The following is a 21,546-nucleotide window of genomic DNA, read 5'->3' on the forward strand; positions in this document are numbered from 1 at the left end:
ACATCAGGACAGGTGGAAAATCACCTGCTAGGGCTCCTGTCGTTTACACAGCACAAGTCAAGCACTCGCAATCAAACCAAACCAACAGCAGCAAGAAGATGAATCAAAGAATCATCATCCGTTTCAGTGCAAATAAACCAGGAACCTTTCAGAAACTCTCACGTCCGGAAGAGTGAATCTCACAAAGCCTGGAGAGAATTCAACCCCAAAAAAAAAAAAAAAAACGCATATGAATTTAAACTTTGCTTAAAAATAAATAAAAAAATAAGGGTGAAATATAGTTAATTACACTTAAAATGTAATTTTTAAATTATAATTTTTAGGTGAAATAAAAATTGAAATTGACCCAGATTGAAAAAAAAAAAAAAAAAAAAAACCTTGGCTAACATTATTAAAAGATTTCATGTAAATAAAAATTGATAAACATAAATAAGAAATTTGGAAAAAAGTCTATGCAAAAAGCAAATAACCTGGTTAACTGTAAGATAAAGAAAGAGGGTGAAAAATAGTCCTGAAAAAAAAATTGATAAATGTAAATATAATTTGACAGTTTTTGGTGCACAAAAAATTATAGGAGTTAAATTCCCAATAATTAAAAAAATTAAATAAAAGTCTGAATAAAAAGAAATGAATAATATTAATAGTAATAAATTATTAATTAAATATATATTTTTATATATATATATATATATATATATATATATATATATATATATATATATATATATCTATATATATATATATATATATATATATATATATATATATAATTGGCTAACATTATAAGAGGACTTCAATTACATAACAATTAAACATAAATAAACAATAAATGTGGAAATACAAAATATAAAATAACCAGGTTTAATTTTAAAGTCAGAAAGAGAGGGTGAAAATTTGTCTGGAAAAATCATTTAGACCTCTATTGGTGCAAAAAAAAAATTAAAAAACAAAAAATCAAAAGAAAAAAAAATACTCCACATCAAAAGTTGCAAAAATCTTAATGGCCTTAAAAACAGACAAATTTTTGTCTAAGCAAATCATATTTTCGGGGTGAAATATGACCCAGCTTGTTGTTTGGGTTGAACTGACCAGGAAGTTTTTATGAGATTCATCCGATAAAGACAACTGACGGCTACAGTATCTCAATGCAGTGTCATGACCTGCGTTCTCTTCCATTAAAACACTTTTGACTCATTATTATGAGAAGCACATCAACAGTACACTAGAAAGGATTCAGATTTAAATCTAAGTGTGGATCCATTCAAGTAAAAAACAAAAACTTAAAACTCCCAGCGTGTTTCTGATGTGACGCTCCGTGACTCGGATCCACAAACTCTCCTTCGTCTGCTGGAGTAAAACACAAGCCTTACAAATCTCAAATATGTTAATGAAGGAACATAAAAGTGAAGTGGGAAGAGATCCTGAAGGTTTCTGACATCAGTCTTTCTTCTCCTCCTCTGTGTCGTCTTCAGACTGTGCTCCTTTCTGCATGAGTTTCTCCAGCGTGGAGGAGGAAGAGGGCAGAACCTCCGGCTCTCCGTCCTCAGTCTTTCTCTTGGTGCTTTCCTGCACAAACTCCTGGATCTCCAGTGGAAGCCGCCGGAATTTGTCCTGGTATTCCTGATCCAGGTCGTTCTGGAGCTGCAAACACAGGCCAAAATATTACAGGTCAAGTCTACAGGGAATCAAAAATGACCTTTAGTGCATCATTCAAAATCTAAATCCTTCCTTTTGTGACTGACAGCAATAGTTTTGTGTACTAGATAAACAAAACTTCTTCTAAGTCCAAAATAAGCATTTTTTGTTGATAATCTGACTGAAATGTTTTTTTTTTTAAATTTTTTGTGGCCACATTTACACATCAGTGAAACCTATTATATGCTCAGAAACTTTATCTGTACAGTCACAGCGAGGTAATTCTGAGGTTAACTAACAATAAGACATACATAAATAATAAAATGTAGAAAAGTCTGTGAAAAAAAGCAAATAGAGTCTCACAGAGGGTGGAAAAACTCTGAGGTTAACTAACAATAATTGACCGATTTTGGTGGTGAAAAAAAAAAACAAACAAAAAACAAAAAAAAAAAAGAGTCTCACAGAGGGCGGAAAAACACAAACAAAAAAACTTGACTAACATTATTAGAGGATCAATAAAAAAATGCAAATAAAAGCCTGTTTAAGTTTAAGAGACTGAGAGGGTGGTAAATGGTCCTGAAAAAAAAAAAAAAGATTAGTTTAAATTTAATTAAATGATACATTTTAATTTATTATAAATGTAAAATAAATCTGATGTAAAAAAAAAAAAAAAATTGACTAACATCATTAGAGTACTTCAAGAATAAAAAAACAAACAAATAAATAAATAATAAAAGTTGTAAAACTATATATAAAAAGCAAATAATACTATTAAAACTTGTAAAAGTCAGAGAGAGGGTGGAAAATGATCCAGAATTTTTTTTTTATTAAAAATTTAAATGCGATACAATAACTACAGTATCTTAAATTTATCATAAAAATAAAATAAATTAATCAGCCTCTCTCTCTCTCTCTCTATCTTTCTCTCTCTCTCTCTCTCTCTCTATATATATATATATATATATATAAAATTTTTCTCTTAAAAAAAAAAAAAAAAACACCTTCACTAACATTATTAAAGGACTTAAAGAAAAATATATAATAAAAGTGGGAAATGTCAATGGATATAGCAAATAACAGCCTGCTTAATTGGAAGAGATAGAGAAAGAGGGAAAATCATCCTGAAAAAAATCCTAGACTAACATTAATAGAGGACTTCAAGGAAAAAAATTAGATTGAAAGAACAAAAAAATAATCATAATTAGAATAATAAGACTCCTGCAAACATCATTATTGAAAAAGTGCACTAATGTTCATGCAACATTATAAACTGCAAACACGACGCGTTCAGTCGGTGAACGTGTGTCTGTCTGCCTGCAGGAGACCCTCCGAGTCGATGACATGAACGCTACAGTGTACAGCTAAAGTGACACGGGACGGTACTGACAGATACAGATCAATACTCACTAATGCTGCGGCGAGTCCAGGCCGTTCAGAGCACAGCGCTCACGAATGATTTCAGCACATCATTCCTCTTACCCTCTTAAAATAAAGGTGCTTCACCATGCCATAGAAGAACCTTTTTGTCTAAACGGTTCCATAAAGAATCTTTAACATCTGAAGAACATTTCTGTTTCACCAAAGGTTCTTTGAGGCGAAAGAAGGTTCTTCAGATTATAAAAAGGTAAGAAAGAGATGCTTCTTTAAAGAACCTTTGACCGAATGATGAAAAATGGTTCTTCTATGGTATCGCTGTGAAGAACCTTTTAAGCACCTTTATTTTTAAGAGTGTATTCACATAAAACACTGAATTTGAAGCATTATGTACAAAAAAACACAAAAGGCACATCATTTACAAAGCTCAGGGCTTGCAGGAAGGGAGTATTGACTTCATGCAACACGATTCAGCTCCAAGGCCAATCAAAAAGCGTCAGCTGGAGAGTTTTCACAGAGCTGTACCGCCATGCTGAACACTGAAAAGCACATTTCCTCTGTTTCTGTATTAAGATCGACATTAAAAATGTGCCAGATGATCAGAGAGACATTCTCCAGGAGAACAGGAGCTTCACATCTGAGATATTTAAATACTCCTGACAGCTTGTGAAATATTTAAAGCGTTAAGTATTTAATATTTTAAGGGTCAGTCCTGAACGTCTTAACAGGACTTTCAGTGATGAGTGAATTTTTATTAACCCTATAAAGCCTACTGTATCATATTTCATATGCAGATTTCTGAGGCCTCTAAATGATCAAAACTTTGCTGTTAAACGTGTCGCACACAATCTGCTGCACGTCTTCTGTCGTCTGATTTATAGTTTAGAGTTTTTTTATCTAATAAAAGCTCTTTTAGTGTAATTGTACAAACGTCCAGCTTCAGCCGGAGCTTCACGAGTCTTTCTGCTGTCAAATCTTGACTGATTTTGATCAAGTAAAGGTCAGAATAACTGCAGTAATATCTCCAGATGAACACTCACTGGACTGAAGCAGCTCAGCTTTACTTGATTCTCCATCAATCATGTTTTAGAGTCTCAAATCTGATCCTCAGGATCTTTTGAGGAGTGTCTGTTTCCAGAAGCTTTACTTTCACTGTTCCCACACTCTCAGAAAAAAAGGTACAAAAGCTGTCACTGGGGAAGTACTGCACCTTTCAAAAGGCACACCTTTGTACCTAAAGAATCCATACTGGTACCTTAAAGGTACATATTATTACCTAAAGTGTACATATTAGCACCTAAAGTGTACATATTAGTGCCTAAAAGGTACAAAAGTGACACCCCAGTGACAGCTTTTGTACCTTTTTTTCTGAGCGTGTATGTCAGGCTTTACAGGGTTAAAGTTACAAAGCATGCTGGTGAATGGTTGTAAAACGTGTATTGATCTACAGTGTCATGATGCAACAAACTCCAAATCTCATCTGTCAGACTTCCTAAAAAAGCATCCACACTGGCTTTACTAGATGAGTTCTGCTCATATAACAATAACAGTGATCATAATCACCTGCTGTGCTCATTCATGTGACATTAAACTCCAGCTGAGATGACAGACAGAGATCCGGCGCTGCGCTGGTAGTTTGTTATTATAGTAAAACTTACTTTGGGTTTCTCATCTAATATCTGCTGCAGGATGCTCTTGTGGGTTTCTACCAGCTTCTCGTGTCTTTTAGTCTGTGCGTCTTCCAGCTAGTGATAGAAAAGACAAACGCTGTGAAGTGTAAAGAGTCATATTTGCTCTGGATTGTGATGATGAGAAATGAGACAGTCTCTCACCCTCTTGATGTGGTGCACCACCTCGTTCACATACGACCTGTTGATCTCCAGCTTCTCCCTGAAATCAGACGGAGACTCTTATGCTGTCATGAGAGGCATTTAACAATGTTTCATTGCCATCTAGAGGACAGTTTTATAAAGAGTCATTAAAAATCCTTCCATTCCATTTCTTTAATTGCCTCCCAGAACATTAATAAAAAATAACCTGAAAAGAATCTCTCTCTCTCTCTCTCTCTCTCTCTCTCTCTCTACAGAGATTCGCAATTAGTTAGATGATGATTATTTTGTATTAATATACAGTATTATATAATATAAATTGTGTATAATGTATAAATGTTTTTATAATATTATACATACATTATAGAGAAAAACAATATTAACATTCTTAGATTATTATTTGAAATTCAAATATATTACATAATGTTAATTATTGTTACATATAATATAATAATTATAATATATTATATAATATTATTTGTAATTTATATATATATATTAGATGATTATTAGAATGATGATTATTTTATATGATTAATTTAGATTTATATATAAGCAAAGATTTTGTGTAAATGATTGATTTTTTGTAATAATACATTGAAGTATAGAGATTAAAATAAGAATAATATTATGTGTACATGATTTATGTTTTTGTACACATATACAGTAAATAATAGAAAAAAAAAAACCATGACAGGTCATTTATAAATATATATATATACCTCATATATATTATAATAGAATATATAAATATATATATATATAAATATAAATATAATATATATATATATATATATATATATATATATATATATATATATATAATATATATATATATATATATATATATATATATGCAAGCATATGTGTATGTTTCTGTACACATATAAAGAAAATATTCTAATATTTTTAGATTATTACTTACAATTTAATTAAATATGACAGATTTTTATTTGTTAATTTATTGTTACATGTAATATATTAATCATGTATTCATACAGTAATCATGTGTATATATATATATATATATATATATATATATATAATACATGTGTGTATATATTTATATCTTAATATTAATATCTTATGTATGACCAATTAATATAATTATCAAACGTAGTTTAACAAAGTATTTTAATATTATTTAGAAGCCAAATATGCTTCAAATTCCCATTATGGAATCACCTGAATGAAAGCTAAAATTGTATGAAACCTAAAAAATCTGCTTTAAATACTGTTAAACATGTTTTATTTCACTCATCTAAAACCAAAACATAATTTTACACACAAAACAAGTGTCTCTTTGATGAACAGATGGAGTCTTACTCTTCTGTCAGGTGTTTCTCCTTGGATTTGGCTTCGCTCATCTTCTCTTGTCTCTTCTTGTCCATTTTCTTCTTCAGCTCTTTCTTTTCTCTGTAAACACAGACAGGACAGCGACGGTGACTCTACATGACCTTATGAATTATTAAAGAAGCCCGTGACATTCATAACAGACTCACTTCTCACACAGCTCCTTGATTTTCTTCATCTGGTTGCTCTGAGTTTCCTCAGCGATGGCCGTCAGCTTCTCGATCACCTGCAAACACAGCAGTTAGCTTTCAGAGAGAAACAACTCACCTGTCTTTCTGACCGATTCAGTAAAAAGAACCACAAAAAGGTTTTCTAAAGCTGGACATCAGAGATGTTTACATTTCTCACACATAATTAGCAAAATACATTTTATCATTAATATTGCACACTTGGTTGGATTGTTTTTATTTATTATTTATTTTTTTTAATTGTAATATTGAATTTTTTTTTTTTTTTGGATTATTTTTTGTGTTTTTTTTTTTTAATTGTAATTTTGTATTTTTTTATTTAATTGTTTTATTTGTGAGTGTAATATAAAACACATTATATATATATATATATACACATAAATACACACACACATAAATACACACACACATATATATAATATATATTACAACTTAGATTTTTTTCACAAGCTAGATATGTACGCACATTTGATTAATTATTTGTATTATGAATATTATTTGTATATATTATATAATTAATATATATATATATATATATATATATATATATATGTTAATGTTGACATTTGTTATATTAATATTATTTGTATTATGAATTATATATATGTATGTAAATTTGATTTATTAATATTATATTATTTTTTTAATAATATTTGATTATTTAATATTATTTTTTTTATTAAATAATATTATTTTTATATATATATATATATATATATATAAACACACATACACACACATATATACGCACACATATAATATTAGAATTTTTATTATTTTGATTTTTTTTACAAACTACACACGCACGCACTTTTAATTTATTATTATATTTATTAATTTTATTTATCATTGCCATGGTTTGATTATTTTCTGTATATTTGTAATATTACAGAAACATACACGTATACACATATAATATTATGATTATTATTATTTTGATTTTTTTAACACTACACACGCACGCACTTTTAATTTATTATTATATTTATTCATTTTATTTATCATTGCCATGGTTTGATTATTTTCGGTATATTTATAATATTACAGAAACACACACACACACACACACGCACACACACACACACACACACACACACACATATATAATACTGTATTTAGTAGCGTCCCGTCTCTAATCTGACCTGTTTGATGTGCTCTTTCTTCAGATATTTCTCGCTGTAATACTGCTCCTGACGCAGATTGAGGAGCTGCTGCTGCTGCTGTTCTTTGAGTTCGGAGAGTTTCTGTCCGCTGTCCTGATCCAGATTGGCCAGTTCCTGCTCGAAGAACGAGGGTCCGTGTTCAGGACTGGACGACAAACACCTGACGAGACACACCAGTCCCTGAGATGTTCATTCTCTGACGTTCCTCCTCTCAAACCCAACAGTGACTGGAGCAGCGGACTCTACCTACCTCCTCTTACCGTCTCGTTTGGCAGACTTCAGCAGGACGGCCCGTTTGCGCAGGTAGTCGTGCTGGATCTCGTTGTATTTGGCCGTGTGCTCCTTGATCATCTCGGTGGTCTTCTTGTGGTGTTTCTTCACCAGGTCCTTCATCTCTTTATAGTGTCGTCTCTGCTCTCGGACGAAGCCCTTCTGCTGTTTGAGCTCCTCGACGGTTTGCGCCTCCATCTCTGAAGCAGAAACACAGGCTTCAAGGACTGTAAAATTGGCTTTTTTAATATCACCACCTCCATATTTTATGAAGCTTTCCTGAAGATCATGTCGATGGATTTTCTAAAGCTGTACATCAGAAATGTTTCAATAATTTATAGCGCATTCAGAATGATTGAAACTCAACGGCTACCTAATAAAATTTCACCTGTGGCTGTCTGTGTTTTTTTCATTTCTCACATAAAATAAGCAAAATATAGCTTCTCTCAAGGTACAGACATAATTTATATTGCACACTTGACTGGATTATTATTATTTATTTTTTTTCAAGGTACAGACATAATTTATATTGCACACTTGTTTTTTTTATTATTTATTTTTTTGTATTTTAATATATTTTTTATTTTTTTTTTTTTTAGTATGTCTTGGTATATTTATTTTATTATTTTTTTTTATTTTTACTGATATGTTATTTGTATCCAAAATATATTTTTATTATTATTATTATTATTATTATTATTATTATTATTTTTTATTATTTTTGTGTATGTTGTTGTTATTAATAATAATGATTTTAAAAGAACAACAACAAACAAACAAACAATATTGTATATAATAATTATTATTATTATTATTGTTGTTGTTGTTATGAATAATGTTAATAAATGAAACCTTATTGTACCTTTTTTTTACTGAAATCTATTTATGAAAACACTTTTAAGTTCAAATAAGTATAATATAATATAATATAATATAATATAATATAATATAATATAATATAATATAATATTTTAAATAACCTGCCATGGTTTGTTTTAGCCTCTTTTTTTCTGTATGTGTGTACTTTTTTAATACTTTTTTAAATATTTTAAAATAATTTAAATTTTGTTTTAAATTTTGTTCATGGTTGTTTAAACTTGTGTGCCATTCTATTTAATTAATTTAAATTTAGTTTGAAATAACTTTGTTTTATATATTTATTATTTATGTTTTTTATTTATTTTTTTTTTTATTTTAAATTTAATAATATTATAATTTTAATTTAATTTATATAGAATAAACAAACCATGCCAAGTTATTTCAAGTTTCGCTATCACTGAAACAAAACTCAAAGTCTGGAGTAATAAAAAGCCATTGGATCTGTTGAACAGTCAGTCACTGACCGGTGAGGACGCTCTGAATCAGATCTTCAGTCTTTGCCGCTGGTTTGGTTGAGCCTGAATCATAACGGGATAAGATCTCATCAGATAAGACTCATGCATATCCAGTAATACTCCTCTTGTGGACGCTAGATTCGGATGAGCTGATGTTGTGTGAGGTGTGTGAAGCTCTGACCTGTGGACTGTGGCTGTGTGTTGATCTGGGACGCGGGTTTAGGAGCGGCGCTGGGTGCGTGACTCAATCCGTTCTCAACCGGGACGAGTTTGGGCTCGCTTTGAACCTCCGAAGGGTTTTCAACACATGGATCCGCCTGAAGAACAAGGAACTTCATCATCAAAACCTCCAATACTGTTCAAACTCAGACTGCTTCATTACTTATTCATTACAATGACTTCTTTCATAAGCAGATGAATTCATTAGTAATGAGTAATGTGATTAGAGTTCAGATGGAGTAATTAGTGCAAGTGCAATCCGATCTAGTATCTGATGGTTCAGCTCTGGGGATCTGCTGGTGTCTGCACCTCTTTGGTGTCTTTCTCCTCTTCTCCCTCCTCGATGGTTCAGCTCTGGGTATTTGGTGTCTTTCTCCTCTCCAGCTGTTTGGATCTCTGCTCCATCAGGTTGACGTATCTGATGGGGTTGGACAGCGCTTCGATGACATCTGATCAGCACAGAAACACACACTGTCAGTCACACTCCAGTCAGTCAGTTTCAATTGCAACATTTTTCACAAAATATTTCAAAAAAAAAAAAATCTAATTCGAAATTCAAAAATATTATTTTTGATTTTATAAAATTGGCATCCTAACAATTAACAATGAACAATTTTTAGTTAACAATTATAACTTTCTCACAATATTTTGCGACTTTAAAAACATCCAAAAAATATTATATTTGATTTTATATGTGACATTTAACATTTTAGTTAACAATTTTAAAAATTAAGAAAAGAATATAAAATTTTTTGATATTTCTCAAACTACTAAAAAATATAAATTCTTAAATAATAATAGTTTTAAAATTTTCATAAAATATTCTATTATAAAAGGAATTAGTTTTTTAATTTAGATGAAAATTCTTCTAAAAATTTTTCTTCTTTACTTTTTCACAAAATTTTTTTGCAACTTCAAAACCTTTCACAAAACATCCAAAATAATAGTCAAATAATTATGCTTGATTTTATATGACATTAGCACTTTAGTTTAGTTAACAATTTTAAAAATAACCATTTTAGTAAACAATTATACTTTTTTTTTTTTTTTTTTACAATATTTATTCTTCAAACCTTTTAAAAATAATAATAATGCCCAACAGATAAAACCGAAAGATATTCAAAAATATTCTATTTGATTTTGTATAACATTTTAGTTTACTTTAGTTTACTTTACAAAAAACAATGAACAATTTTATGTTAATTATAACTTTCTCACAATATTTTGCAACTTTAAAAACATCCAAAATAATAGTCAAAGAAATTTAAAAATATTATATTTGATTTTATATGTGACATCAGCATTTTAGTTTAGTTAACAATTAATATTTTGGGTAAACAATTATAAATTTCACCACATTTTGTCATTTCAAAACCTTTCAAAAAACACCCAAAACAATGGTCCAAGAAATTCAAAAATATTATATATGATTTTACATATGACAATAGCATTTTAGTTTAATGAACAATTCAAAATTAACTGTTTTTAGTTAAAAATTATAACTTTTTAATTTATTTTTTATTTTTATTTTTTTTTTTTTATAATATTTTGCAACATTAGTGTTAAAAAAACTAACTCTAAATGCCTATATTTAAAAAAAAAAAAAAAAAAAAAACTCCAAAATAATAGCCCAACATATTCAAAGATATTACATTTGATGTTATATATGACATAGTTTTTTGTTAGTTAACAATTATAACTTTTTCACAATATTTCGTAACTTTTATATGACGTTAGCATTGGTTTGCCCCCTTTTAAAGGCTTTTTTCTTAAAGTGACATTTTGATCATACAAATGTAATATCTGAAGCTTCATAACAGGTGGAAACCTTCCATGAAGAGACATTTTTTAAATCGTCATTTTAAACAATCTTTTAAAAAGGCCAGAAATCATCTTCATTTACATAAAGAATGTGTTATATTCAACATTTTCATAATAAAGACCCAAAAGTCCAAAACTATTATCAGTAACTTAGTTTTTGATCACATTTACATGAGATAAAACTTTTTCATAAGTGAAGTCACTTTGTTTCATGCGGTTTTAATAAAGCAAAGTTTGTGTTTTAATTAAAGAAGGGGTACGTTTCCATCCTGATTTGTGTCACTACAGTCCAGACGTGAGTGTGTTTGGAATCCAGTCAGTCCTAACAAACGCGTGAAACGCTGCTGAGGAGGTCAGTGCTGTCGTTCCTCTGTGGTCTAACACCTTTTAACTAAAGCACAACACCAGCAGGTGCATTCTGGGTACTAGAGACGTCGATCTGTCCCACGGTCCCTCGTCTCATACTGTAGTTTCGGGATGCAAATGAGGAGCAATGAGAGCCGCTGGGATACAGATGGAAACGCTCCTCACAAAAAACACTGGTGTCAAGTCATAATTCACACCAAAATAAGTGTGTGTCACATGTAAATAATGCAAAGAAGCCTGAGATTCACTCATATTTACCGTGGTATACTCTGAGGTTATTTCACAGGTCTCCACAGTAATACTACGGTACTTTTAGTGCTTTTTGACAGTGGCACAGAAATGAATCTGTTTCAGAGAGTAATGAGTTTCTTACCAGCGAATGTATCCGGAACGTAGTCCTTCACCTCGATATACACAAATATAGCAGGAAGAGTTAGAGCTTGATTCTTTTCATTTCTCAAACCGATGTAACGGTAACCTGTGAGAATATGACAAAATTATGTTTCAATAAAATTAAAATCTGCATTTCATGTCACAAAACATCGATAACCTGTGAGAATAAAAAAATTCATGTCACATTATAATAATACAATACATTATAATAATAATAAATGATATTTTTAATAATATTTGTGATTATAATAATAATAATAATAATAATAATTTATTATTAATATACTAAAATAATCTAACTCTAATCTAAAATAAAATGCTAAAAAAATATACAAAAAAAATTAATTAAATTATATTTGTATTTACCCCTCACAATACAATGCAATAAAAGAAAAGGAAAAATATATCTGTATTTTTATATTGCAAAATTTTGTGTTACTACTACTACTACTACTTGTATTAATATTATTATGTTAGTATTAATTTATTATTATTATATTTAAATGTTATATTTGTAATATAATAAATATAAAATAAATTTATATTTGAATCTTATTTGATACTCACAAATAAAAAGTACAGCTATATTATTATTATTATTGTTGCTGTTGGTAATAATAATATATATTATATAATAATAATAATAAATTAGTATTAATATATTAAAATAATATAACTGTAATCTTAAAAACACAAAAAATATAAACTAAAATCATATTTGCCCCTCACAATACAATAAAATAAAAAGTACAACTATATTATTATTATTATTGCTGTTAATAATATTTTTTTATTATTATTTATGTAAATATTAAATTATTTTAAATTTTTATTAAATTATTAAATTAATTTTTATTTACTTTTATTTTTTTTAATTATTTATTATTAACATATTGATTTTTAATAATTATTTATGCTAAAAAAACACATAAAATCAAAATATAAACTGAAATAATATTTTATTTCCCCCATAATACAACACACTAAAAGAAAAATAAAGTACAACTATATCTACACCTTCATGTTGTCAAATGTATTATTATTATTATTATTATTTGATATTATAATGAACTAAAATAACACTAAATTAACTGCTAAAAAATCAAAACAAACTGAAATAATTTTGCACATCCCCCTCACAATACAATACAATACAATACAATAAAAGAAGAAAAAATCTGCATTATAGTACATTAAATCAAAATGTAAAAAAAGATTAACCATCAATAGTTACCTCCAAAAACTATTTTCTTTTTTAAATGAAGAACAATTCTTGAATCGCAATTAATAAATTTTATATACGGATACCCCCAGATTCTGGTAATAAAAGAAGTTTTAAAACAAGCAGCTTTGTCATATTTTAGCTTTTTTTGGAGAAGGTTTTGAATACTTTAAAGTCAAAAAGGTTGAACAGTCCTGGTTTAGTCTGTAGAAATCAAACGCTCTGCTGTGTAAAGGCTACATGAATGCACGAAAGAAGAGACCAATCGTGTTTCAGTATGCAAATACTGTGATGACATCATCGTCAGACTGAAACGAGTCTTTAGGTGACGTGGCTCAGGCTGAATCTCACCCGGACGGATGGCTGAGACGGGGATGATGCGATGGCCGATGAACTTGCCGCCCTCTTCATACACGGCTATCCTGAGGGACGCCAGCGTGGGCAACACCACCTGACCCAGAAACAACACCGTTACTGATTTCGTGCTCTCCGAGCGTCTGACGAACGCTTACAGGACACGAAAACAGCCCTACTTTTTTAAAGACGATGGGCTCCTCGTCCCACACAGGGTTGATGGCGTTGCTCTGGGACGTCTTTGTCTTGAAAGCTTTTCGTTCTGTGTCAACGGGGAGTCCAAACATGTCAATCTCCACATAAACGCCCACCTTCTTGTCAGTAAGAAACTGTCCTGATATGATCTGAATTTTTTTTTTTTTTTTTTTTGGGGAGAAACGAGATCTTGTCAGTCAGAAACTGTCCTGATATGATCTGAAGAGTAAATGAGGATATAAAGTTGCTTGAAAATTTAAGGGAAGAATATTATTTACAAGTTATTGATAAATTATTTTTTTTTTAATGTGTTTTTATGGTAATTTTTAAAGTGTTTATTTTTGGTATTAAAACAGCTTTAGCATTAATATTGAACATACAAAATTTTAATTATGAACAGTTTCATTTTTATGGTGTTTTTTCTGGAACAAAAACAAATTTGGACAAAACTGAATATATAGATATTTAAATGATAAGTTATATAATTTTATAGCATTTTTTCCAGAACAAAAACTAATTTGACAATCAAAATTGAACATAAATTTAAATTAAAAATATATATATAATTTATATAATATTTTCCTGGAACGAAAACTAATCTGGGCATCAAAATTGTTACAAGTTTAAATTATAATTCTTATCATTTTCGTAGTATTTTTCTGGAACAAAAACTAAATTTAAACGAAAAATTATAACATTTTATATAGAACTTTTCTGGAACAAAAACTAAATTGAAACAATAAATTATAAAATTTTAGATAGTACTTTTCTGGAATGAAAACTAAAACAAAGACTAAACAAATTTGAACAAATAAATTTTGTTATATAATTTTTATGGTATTTTTGGGCATCAAAATTTAACATATATAGTTAAATTATAAACGTTATCATATTATTTTTAATTGTATCATAGTATTTTTCAGGAAAAAAAAGTAATTTGGGCATCAAAACTGAACATAAATTTAAATTAGAAATGATATCGTTGTATAATATTTTTCTGCTAAAAAAACTAATTTGGGCATCAAAGTTAAACAAATGTAAATGATAAAATATATATTTTTTATAGTATTTTCTGGAACAAAAACAAATTTGGGCATCAAAGTCAAACATAAATTTAAATTATGAATTATATCTTTTTTATATAATTTTTTCTTGAACAAAAACTAAATTTTAATTTTAAATGATATAATTGAATGGTATTATTATTTTAAATAATAGTCAAATTACATAATTGTTTAGTATATTTCTGGAACAAAAACTGATTTAGGTATCAAAATTTAATATATATACACTATTCTTTTGGATTAAAAACTGATTTGAGCATGAAAATAGAACATTTGAATTAACAATATTTGTCTGAGATACAACTATTTGAAAATCTGGAACCTGAGGGTGCAAAAAAATCTAAATATTGAGAAAATCATCTTTAAAGGTGTTCAAAATGAATTCTTAGCAATGCACTATTACTAATCAAAAAATTAAGTTTTGATATCTTTATGGTAGGAAATTTACAAAATATCTTCATGGAACATGATCTTACTTAATATCCTAATGATTTTTGGCATAAAAGAAAAATCAATAATTTTGACCCATACAATGTATTCTTGGCTATTGCTACAAATATACCCCAGCGACTTAACACTGGTTTAGTACTCCAGGGTCACAAATGGTTTTGAAGAAATCGAGCTATAATACGCCTAACCTTCACTGATAAGGTGTTGGCTACAATGCCGTCCACAGTGCTTTCTGTGAAGGGGTCGAAGTGCTTGTCCGGTCGTCTCATGAACTCTGGCTTGAGTCTGTAGCCACTCTTCCCGTTATACTCGTACATGCCGAGGTTCAGCTGCATGGACAGATCTGAGAGAGAGACGAGTAAAAAACAACAGCTATTAAGTCAGATTGCTGTGGAGATTTCATATTACAGTTAAGTCATATTTTCATATTTTCTTTTGCATTTTTATTGTTCTTGGTGTTGGTGTTGGTGTTGAGTTTTAGTGGTTGAGATCTGGCGTTTCAGGAGTTCCAGTGCGGCATGTAGTTGGAGGAATCCACGCGTGTTCCTTTGGGATAAATCCTGCTCAGCTGAAACTTGTTGTATCTACATGCACACGGTTAAGGGAGCATCGTAATGAACAACACCGAGAAATCAGTAAATCATTCACCTCCATCACAACCAGGAGATACATGTGTGATCACCACCAGAACATCACCTGACAGAACAGTAAGGGGATTACATTTTTCATAAAGGAAGATATTTTTCTTTATTTTATAATTATTTTAATATACTTTTCCAAAACAAAAATAAAATAAAATAAATAAATAAATAAAATTAATCAATTATTTATCCTAGTGTTGTTGAAATAAAATAAAATAAAATAAAATAAAATAAAATAATAAAATAAAATAAAATAAAATAATTAACTAGAAAAAAAAAAAAAAAAGGAATGACAAGAGAAATCTTGACTTGGCATATATAAAAAAAAAAAAAAGGAATGATTTATATATATATATATATATATATATATATATATTCTATAGAATATATATACATATCTATATATGAGCTATCTTGTATATTATTATAGCATTATATATATATATATATATTCTATATAATATTATATTACTTCCGACACCAAAGGATATAATATATATATATATTTACTTTAAAATATATTATGTATTTAGAATGTATTTTTTTAAATTTTAAATATAAATTATCATATTTTCTGTAAAAGATGGCCAACATATTGAACATATACATTTAAAAAATCAATTATATTATTTGTATAGTGTTTTCTGCAACAAAAACTCATTTGGGCATTAAAATTGAACATAAATTAAATTGATAAACTATATAATTTTTATAGTTTTTTTTTTTCAGGAATAAAAATTAATCTAGTCATCAAAATAAAATAATTAAATGGTCAATTATATTATTTGTGTTGTATTTTTTCCTTTAACAAAATCAAATTTGAGCATTAAAAATTAAAATATAAATTTAAATTATAAATTCTATAAGTTTAATCGGAAAGTGCTAAAATTACTAAAACTAAAACTGAAATAAAAATAAATTAAAGCTATATATAAATATTAAATAAAAAACAGAATTTATAAATGTTGCACAGGTAATTAACTGAAATACTGGGAATCAAAATAAAATTTGGGCATTAAAATTGAACATATAAATTTTAATGATAAATTCTATCATGTTTATAGTATTTTTCATCAAAAAAAAAAAAAAAAAAAAAAACTATTTGGGAATCAAAATTGAACACCTAAATTTAAATGATACATTTTATCATTTTTTTATAATTTTTTTCCAGGAGAAAAAAAACAATAACAACAACAACGTGGGAATCAAAATGGAATATATAAATATATATATAGATATATTAATTTTTTTTTTATATTTATTTATTTTTTATATTTTTTATTGTTATATTGAAATTATATATATATTATATATTATATAATTATATATGTACAAATACTGTGCAATTTAAATAACATCACTGTTTTTCACAGTATAGTAATAAGAATTTGGGGTGAAATTTTACTTTATTGTCATTAAAAAATGCTATAAAAATAAACAAATGCCGTTCGGTGTCATTGACCTCAAACAGTGCACGGAAAACATCTTTAAATGTCATTTCCAAAGAGGTGCATGTGAGAATGAGATTTGGGAGCACAATTTTAGTGAATAACAACTTATATTTCAGTCTATTCTTCATACAAACTATTAAATGGCTAATAAAGATTGCACTAGTGTCTGAAATCTTCCTGACAGATTTGATTACTCATAAATAATAGATGTGCTTGTCCTGGTTTGCCATCAGAAATGTGGGCTGTTTTAAAGGATGCTCGACGAACTCCACCGGTGTCTTGGTGAGATGCTCCAGCGCTTTGGTCTCCACGAACGACGACATCTGATAACTGCGTTTGCTTTCTGAGAGCAGACAAATCTACTTTAAATGAGATCTTCATATCAGCCAAGACTTCATCATGTGTATGCGGTCACACTCACTCTTGGAAATCTCAAACGAGTGGAACTTGGTCGGCTGGATGTAGTTGACCAGCGTGGACATTTCTTCAGTGGCAAAGGCTTCACATCCTGCTGTATCCTGAAAAAACAACAGCACAAAACATCAGTGAGAGATCGTTTTCTGAGGGTCAAGCTCCTGCTTTGACAATTTGTTGCGAAACTTTGAATTTTTTAAGCTTTATTTTGTACTATACTGATAAAAAGTATACAAGAGTTAAAACATTTTATTTACAAGCAGATAGAGTAATCAGCTTCTGCTGATAACCTCAACATGACCAATTAATCAGTTTCAAAAACGAATAAATATAAATATTAGATGAAAAACTGAAACATAAAAAAACATAAATTAATTGAATTAGAAAAAACAGACTCAAAAATGTAGAAATTAAAAAGTAAATTGACTAAAACTAAAATAGAAATAAAACTATATAGAAATATTGTATTCAAAAACAGAAGAGTAGAAATTATTTTAGTTAGTTGCCAAGGCAACAATTATAAGTTTGATAGGAAAGTGCTAAAAATTACTAAAACTTAAACTGAAATAAAAATAAATTAAAGCTATGTATAAATATTAAATAAAAAAATGAAAAGAAAAAACAAATTAGAAATGTTGCACTGGTAATTAACTGAAATAAAAAAGTTAACATTGAAGTATTATAATTACTAAAACTGATATAAAAATAAATTAAGGCTATATAGAAATAAAAAATTTAAATTAGAAATTGAAACAAGTTTAAGCTGAAGTACTAAAATTACTAAACCTGAAATAAAAATAAATGTATATAGAAATATAAAATATAAAAATATAAAAAATATAAAATTAAAAATTAAAATAAAAAAATAAAATAACAAAAATGTTACTTTTGCAACGAAATGAAAAAAATTTATGTTGAAGCCCTGTAATTACTAAAACTAAAACTGAATTTAAAATAGATTAAAGCTATAAAACTTTAAAAAATGAAATTAGAAATGTTGTCTTGGCAACTAACTGAAATTGAAATGGTTTTATTTCGAAGCACTATAATTACTAAAACTTGACAACTAACTGAAATAAAACAGGTTTAAGTATTTATTATAGCTATAAGGAATTAACTAAAATAAAAAATAAATAATGAAAACTGAAAATATACAAATAAAAGCTATTTTTAAAATATGAATCAATACTATAATAAAAAAAACAGCATAAACTCTTACTGACCTCGTCCATGGACTTCTTACAGTCATCATCGTCATCCTCTTCATCTTCATCATCCTCAGCCTCCACCTCTGCAGGTGCTAAAGGACAAAAACAGGATCAGATCAGACTTCAGTCAATTCAAGTGTTGAGTTTCTCACACTGTGCTGAAGAAAGGCAGAGCTGGTGTGAGATATAAACAGAGCTCAGAGATGTTCTCTCCCTCGTGTGATTTCAGACCTGCATTACTTCCAAAAAACAACACTTCACAGTGATTGCATCAGTCTCCAATATATTGAAGATCAGTCTCCAATATATATATATATATATATATATATATATATATATATATATATATATTATAGATATATAATATATAATATATATATATATATATATATATACACGTATATTTATATATATATATATATATATATATACCATATATATTATATATATATATATACATATCTATATATATAGATATAACATACATATATAATATTGTCAATAAAAGTGAGTGATTATTCATTTGTGCATGAATATAAATAATAAGTATTTTTTTCTATCATTAAAAAAAATAAACAAATAAATTAATTGTTACTCATTTCATTTGTTCATTTGTGTCATTATTTATTTATATATTTATAATTTTTTAGGCAATCTATTTCATTTGCACATAAATATAATTATTATTTTTAATATGTAAAATTATATTATATTATTTATATATATATTATATTATTAAATTACATTATTATTATATTATATTATTTATAATAAATACATTTTATTTATTTATTTATTTATCTATCTATCTATCAATAGATTCATCAAATATAACATAAATGATATTTATTTGATTCTGCAAGCATTTGCACTCATTTCCTGACAAGTGTGCTCTCTTCACAGCAGTCATGAATCATGAATTTCCGGGTCTCTGTGGTGTTACAGGTGGATCCACACAGTCCTGCTGAGGAACCAGCTGTTCAACATCTGCTTTCTGCCTCAGTGCTGTCTGGACTCAACCTTTCAGAGCCCTCGCATCCATCACACGCTCCCGACGCCTCCGTCCCGCACAAACACAGGCTGAAATGTCAGCCGCTTGACTCTCCGCATGCTGTGACAAACACAGACCTCAGAACCAGCAGAGACCGCGGCGAGAGTTCATGCTGTCTGCTTCTGCTCTGCAATCGCTCTTTCTTTCGACTTACTAAAGATAGACATGAGCACAATCCCCATAATAGCACTTTTGAAAGATTTCAATGTACTCTGGAAACCGGCTGCCGCTTTTTGACAAATGTCAGATATCAATGGCAAAAAGTGCTCTTGGATCAAAGTCATAATTTTGTTGTCTGTATTTTTACTCCCAAGGCATTGAAGTTGCACGTCTAGCAAACAACTACCAGACAGTTAATTTACCAAACTTACTTGGCTCACAAGTCTATATTTTGGAAATTTATACTGGAATTTATATTAAATTTATATACTGGAAATTTATACAACATTAATTTGCATTTGTTTTATTACTGCATATTGCAGATTTACAATTTAAAAATGTAATTTTCATTTATGATATTATAATTTTACAATTTAGAAATGTGATTTTAATTTATTATATAAAATAGCTTAATTTATTACATAATGTTTTGCTTTTTTACAATTCAAATGTAATCTTTATTATATTTTTACAAATCAGAAATTAAATTTTATATAATACTGTACATTTAAAATTTTAATTGAAGTAAATGAAGTATATATATATATAAATATATATATATGAATATAGATCTATATTATATATATATAATATAATATATATACATCATTTACTTCAATTCAAATATATTATTATCAAAAATATATATCAAATATATATTATTTTTGATTTACTGACAATTTTATTTTTAATTTATCATATTATATTGTATATTTACAATTTAGAAACGCATACAAATTTAAATGATATTTAATTCACAATTTACAAATTAAACTTGAATTATATTATGCTATATGATATTATATAATATTATATTATATTATATTATATTTATTATTTACAAATACAAATGTAATTTTAATTTATCATATAGTGTATATTTACAATTTATAACAAAAATAATTATAACAAGACGGTACAGCATACTGTATAATTACATCCATCCATTCTCCAAACCGCTTTATAAAGTGGAGGAATTATATTGTATTTTACAATTTCTACAAATTTAATTTTAATTTATCATACCTTGTATATTCACAACTTTCCAACAAATTTATACAAATGTATATTTTATTTACAAATATTTAAATTATATTACATATTTACAATTAATAATTGCTAACAACAGCAGCACTACATCTAAAGACTCATCTTTTTCGCCTGCACTTAACCAACTAATACTAGTACTTACCTTTTTTCTTTTCTATCATATTCCCAAAAAAAAATAAAACCCTGGCTACGTGTTCTGTACTAGACTAACTGAGACTTGTCATAGCACTTGTATACCGTTGTTGTTCTCGTTGATCTGATTGTTTCTACTGTTCTCATTTGTAAGTCGCTTTGGATAAAAGCGTCTGCTAAATGATTAAATGTAAATGTAAATGTACTACG

At 28.1% G+C, this 21,546-nt stretch overlaps 1 protein-coding gene across 1 annotated transcript in view; it reads right to left on the bottom strand.

Moving 5' to 3' along the window:
• Positions 1-761: 761 nt before the first annotated feature.
• LOC109055844 (1-phosphatidylinositol 4,5-bisphosphate phosphodiesterase beta-1) overlaps positions 762-21,546 on the bottom strand; it is a 69,934-nt gene continuing 49,149 nt past the window's right edge. The window contains 18 exon segments of the mRNA XM_042773369.1: positions 762-1,641; positions 4,668-4,754; positions 4,842-4,899; positions 6,165-6,254; positions 6,341-6,417; positions 7,522-7,702; positions 7,793-8,012; positions 9,156-9,209; positions 9,328-9,463; positions 9,675-9,814; positions 11,926-12,030; positions 13,519-13,618; positions 13,701-13,865; positions 15,419-15,578; positions 15,692-15,814; positions 17,581-17,665; positions 17,744-17,840; positions 18,960-19,036. Of these exon segments, the coding sequence (XP_042629303.1) occupies positions 1,438-1,641; positions 4,668-4,754; positions 4,842-4,899; positions 6,165-6,254; positions 6,341-6,417; positions 7,522-7,702; positions 7,793-8,012; positions 9,156-9,209; positions 9,328-9,463; positions 9,675-9,814; positions 11,926-12,030; positions 13,519-13,618; positions 13,701-13,865; positions 15,419-15,578; positions 15,692-15,814; positions 17,581-17,665; positions 17,744-17,840; positions 18,960-19,036 (2,159 nt within the window). The 3' untranslated portion in view covers positions 762-1,437.

This window comes from Cyprinus carpio, chromosome A17 (genome assembly GCF_018340385.1).
Source record: "Cyprinus carpio isolate SPL01 chromosome A17, ASM1834038v1, whole genome shotgun sequence".
Lineage (NCBI taxonomy): Eukaryota > Metazoa > Chordata > Actinopteri > Cypriniformes > Cyprinidae > Cyprinus > Cyprinus carpio.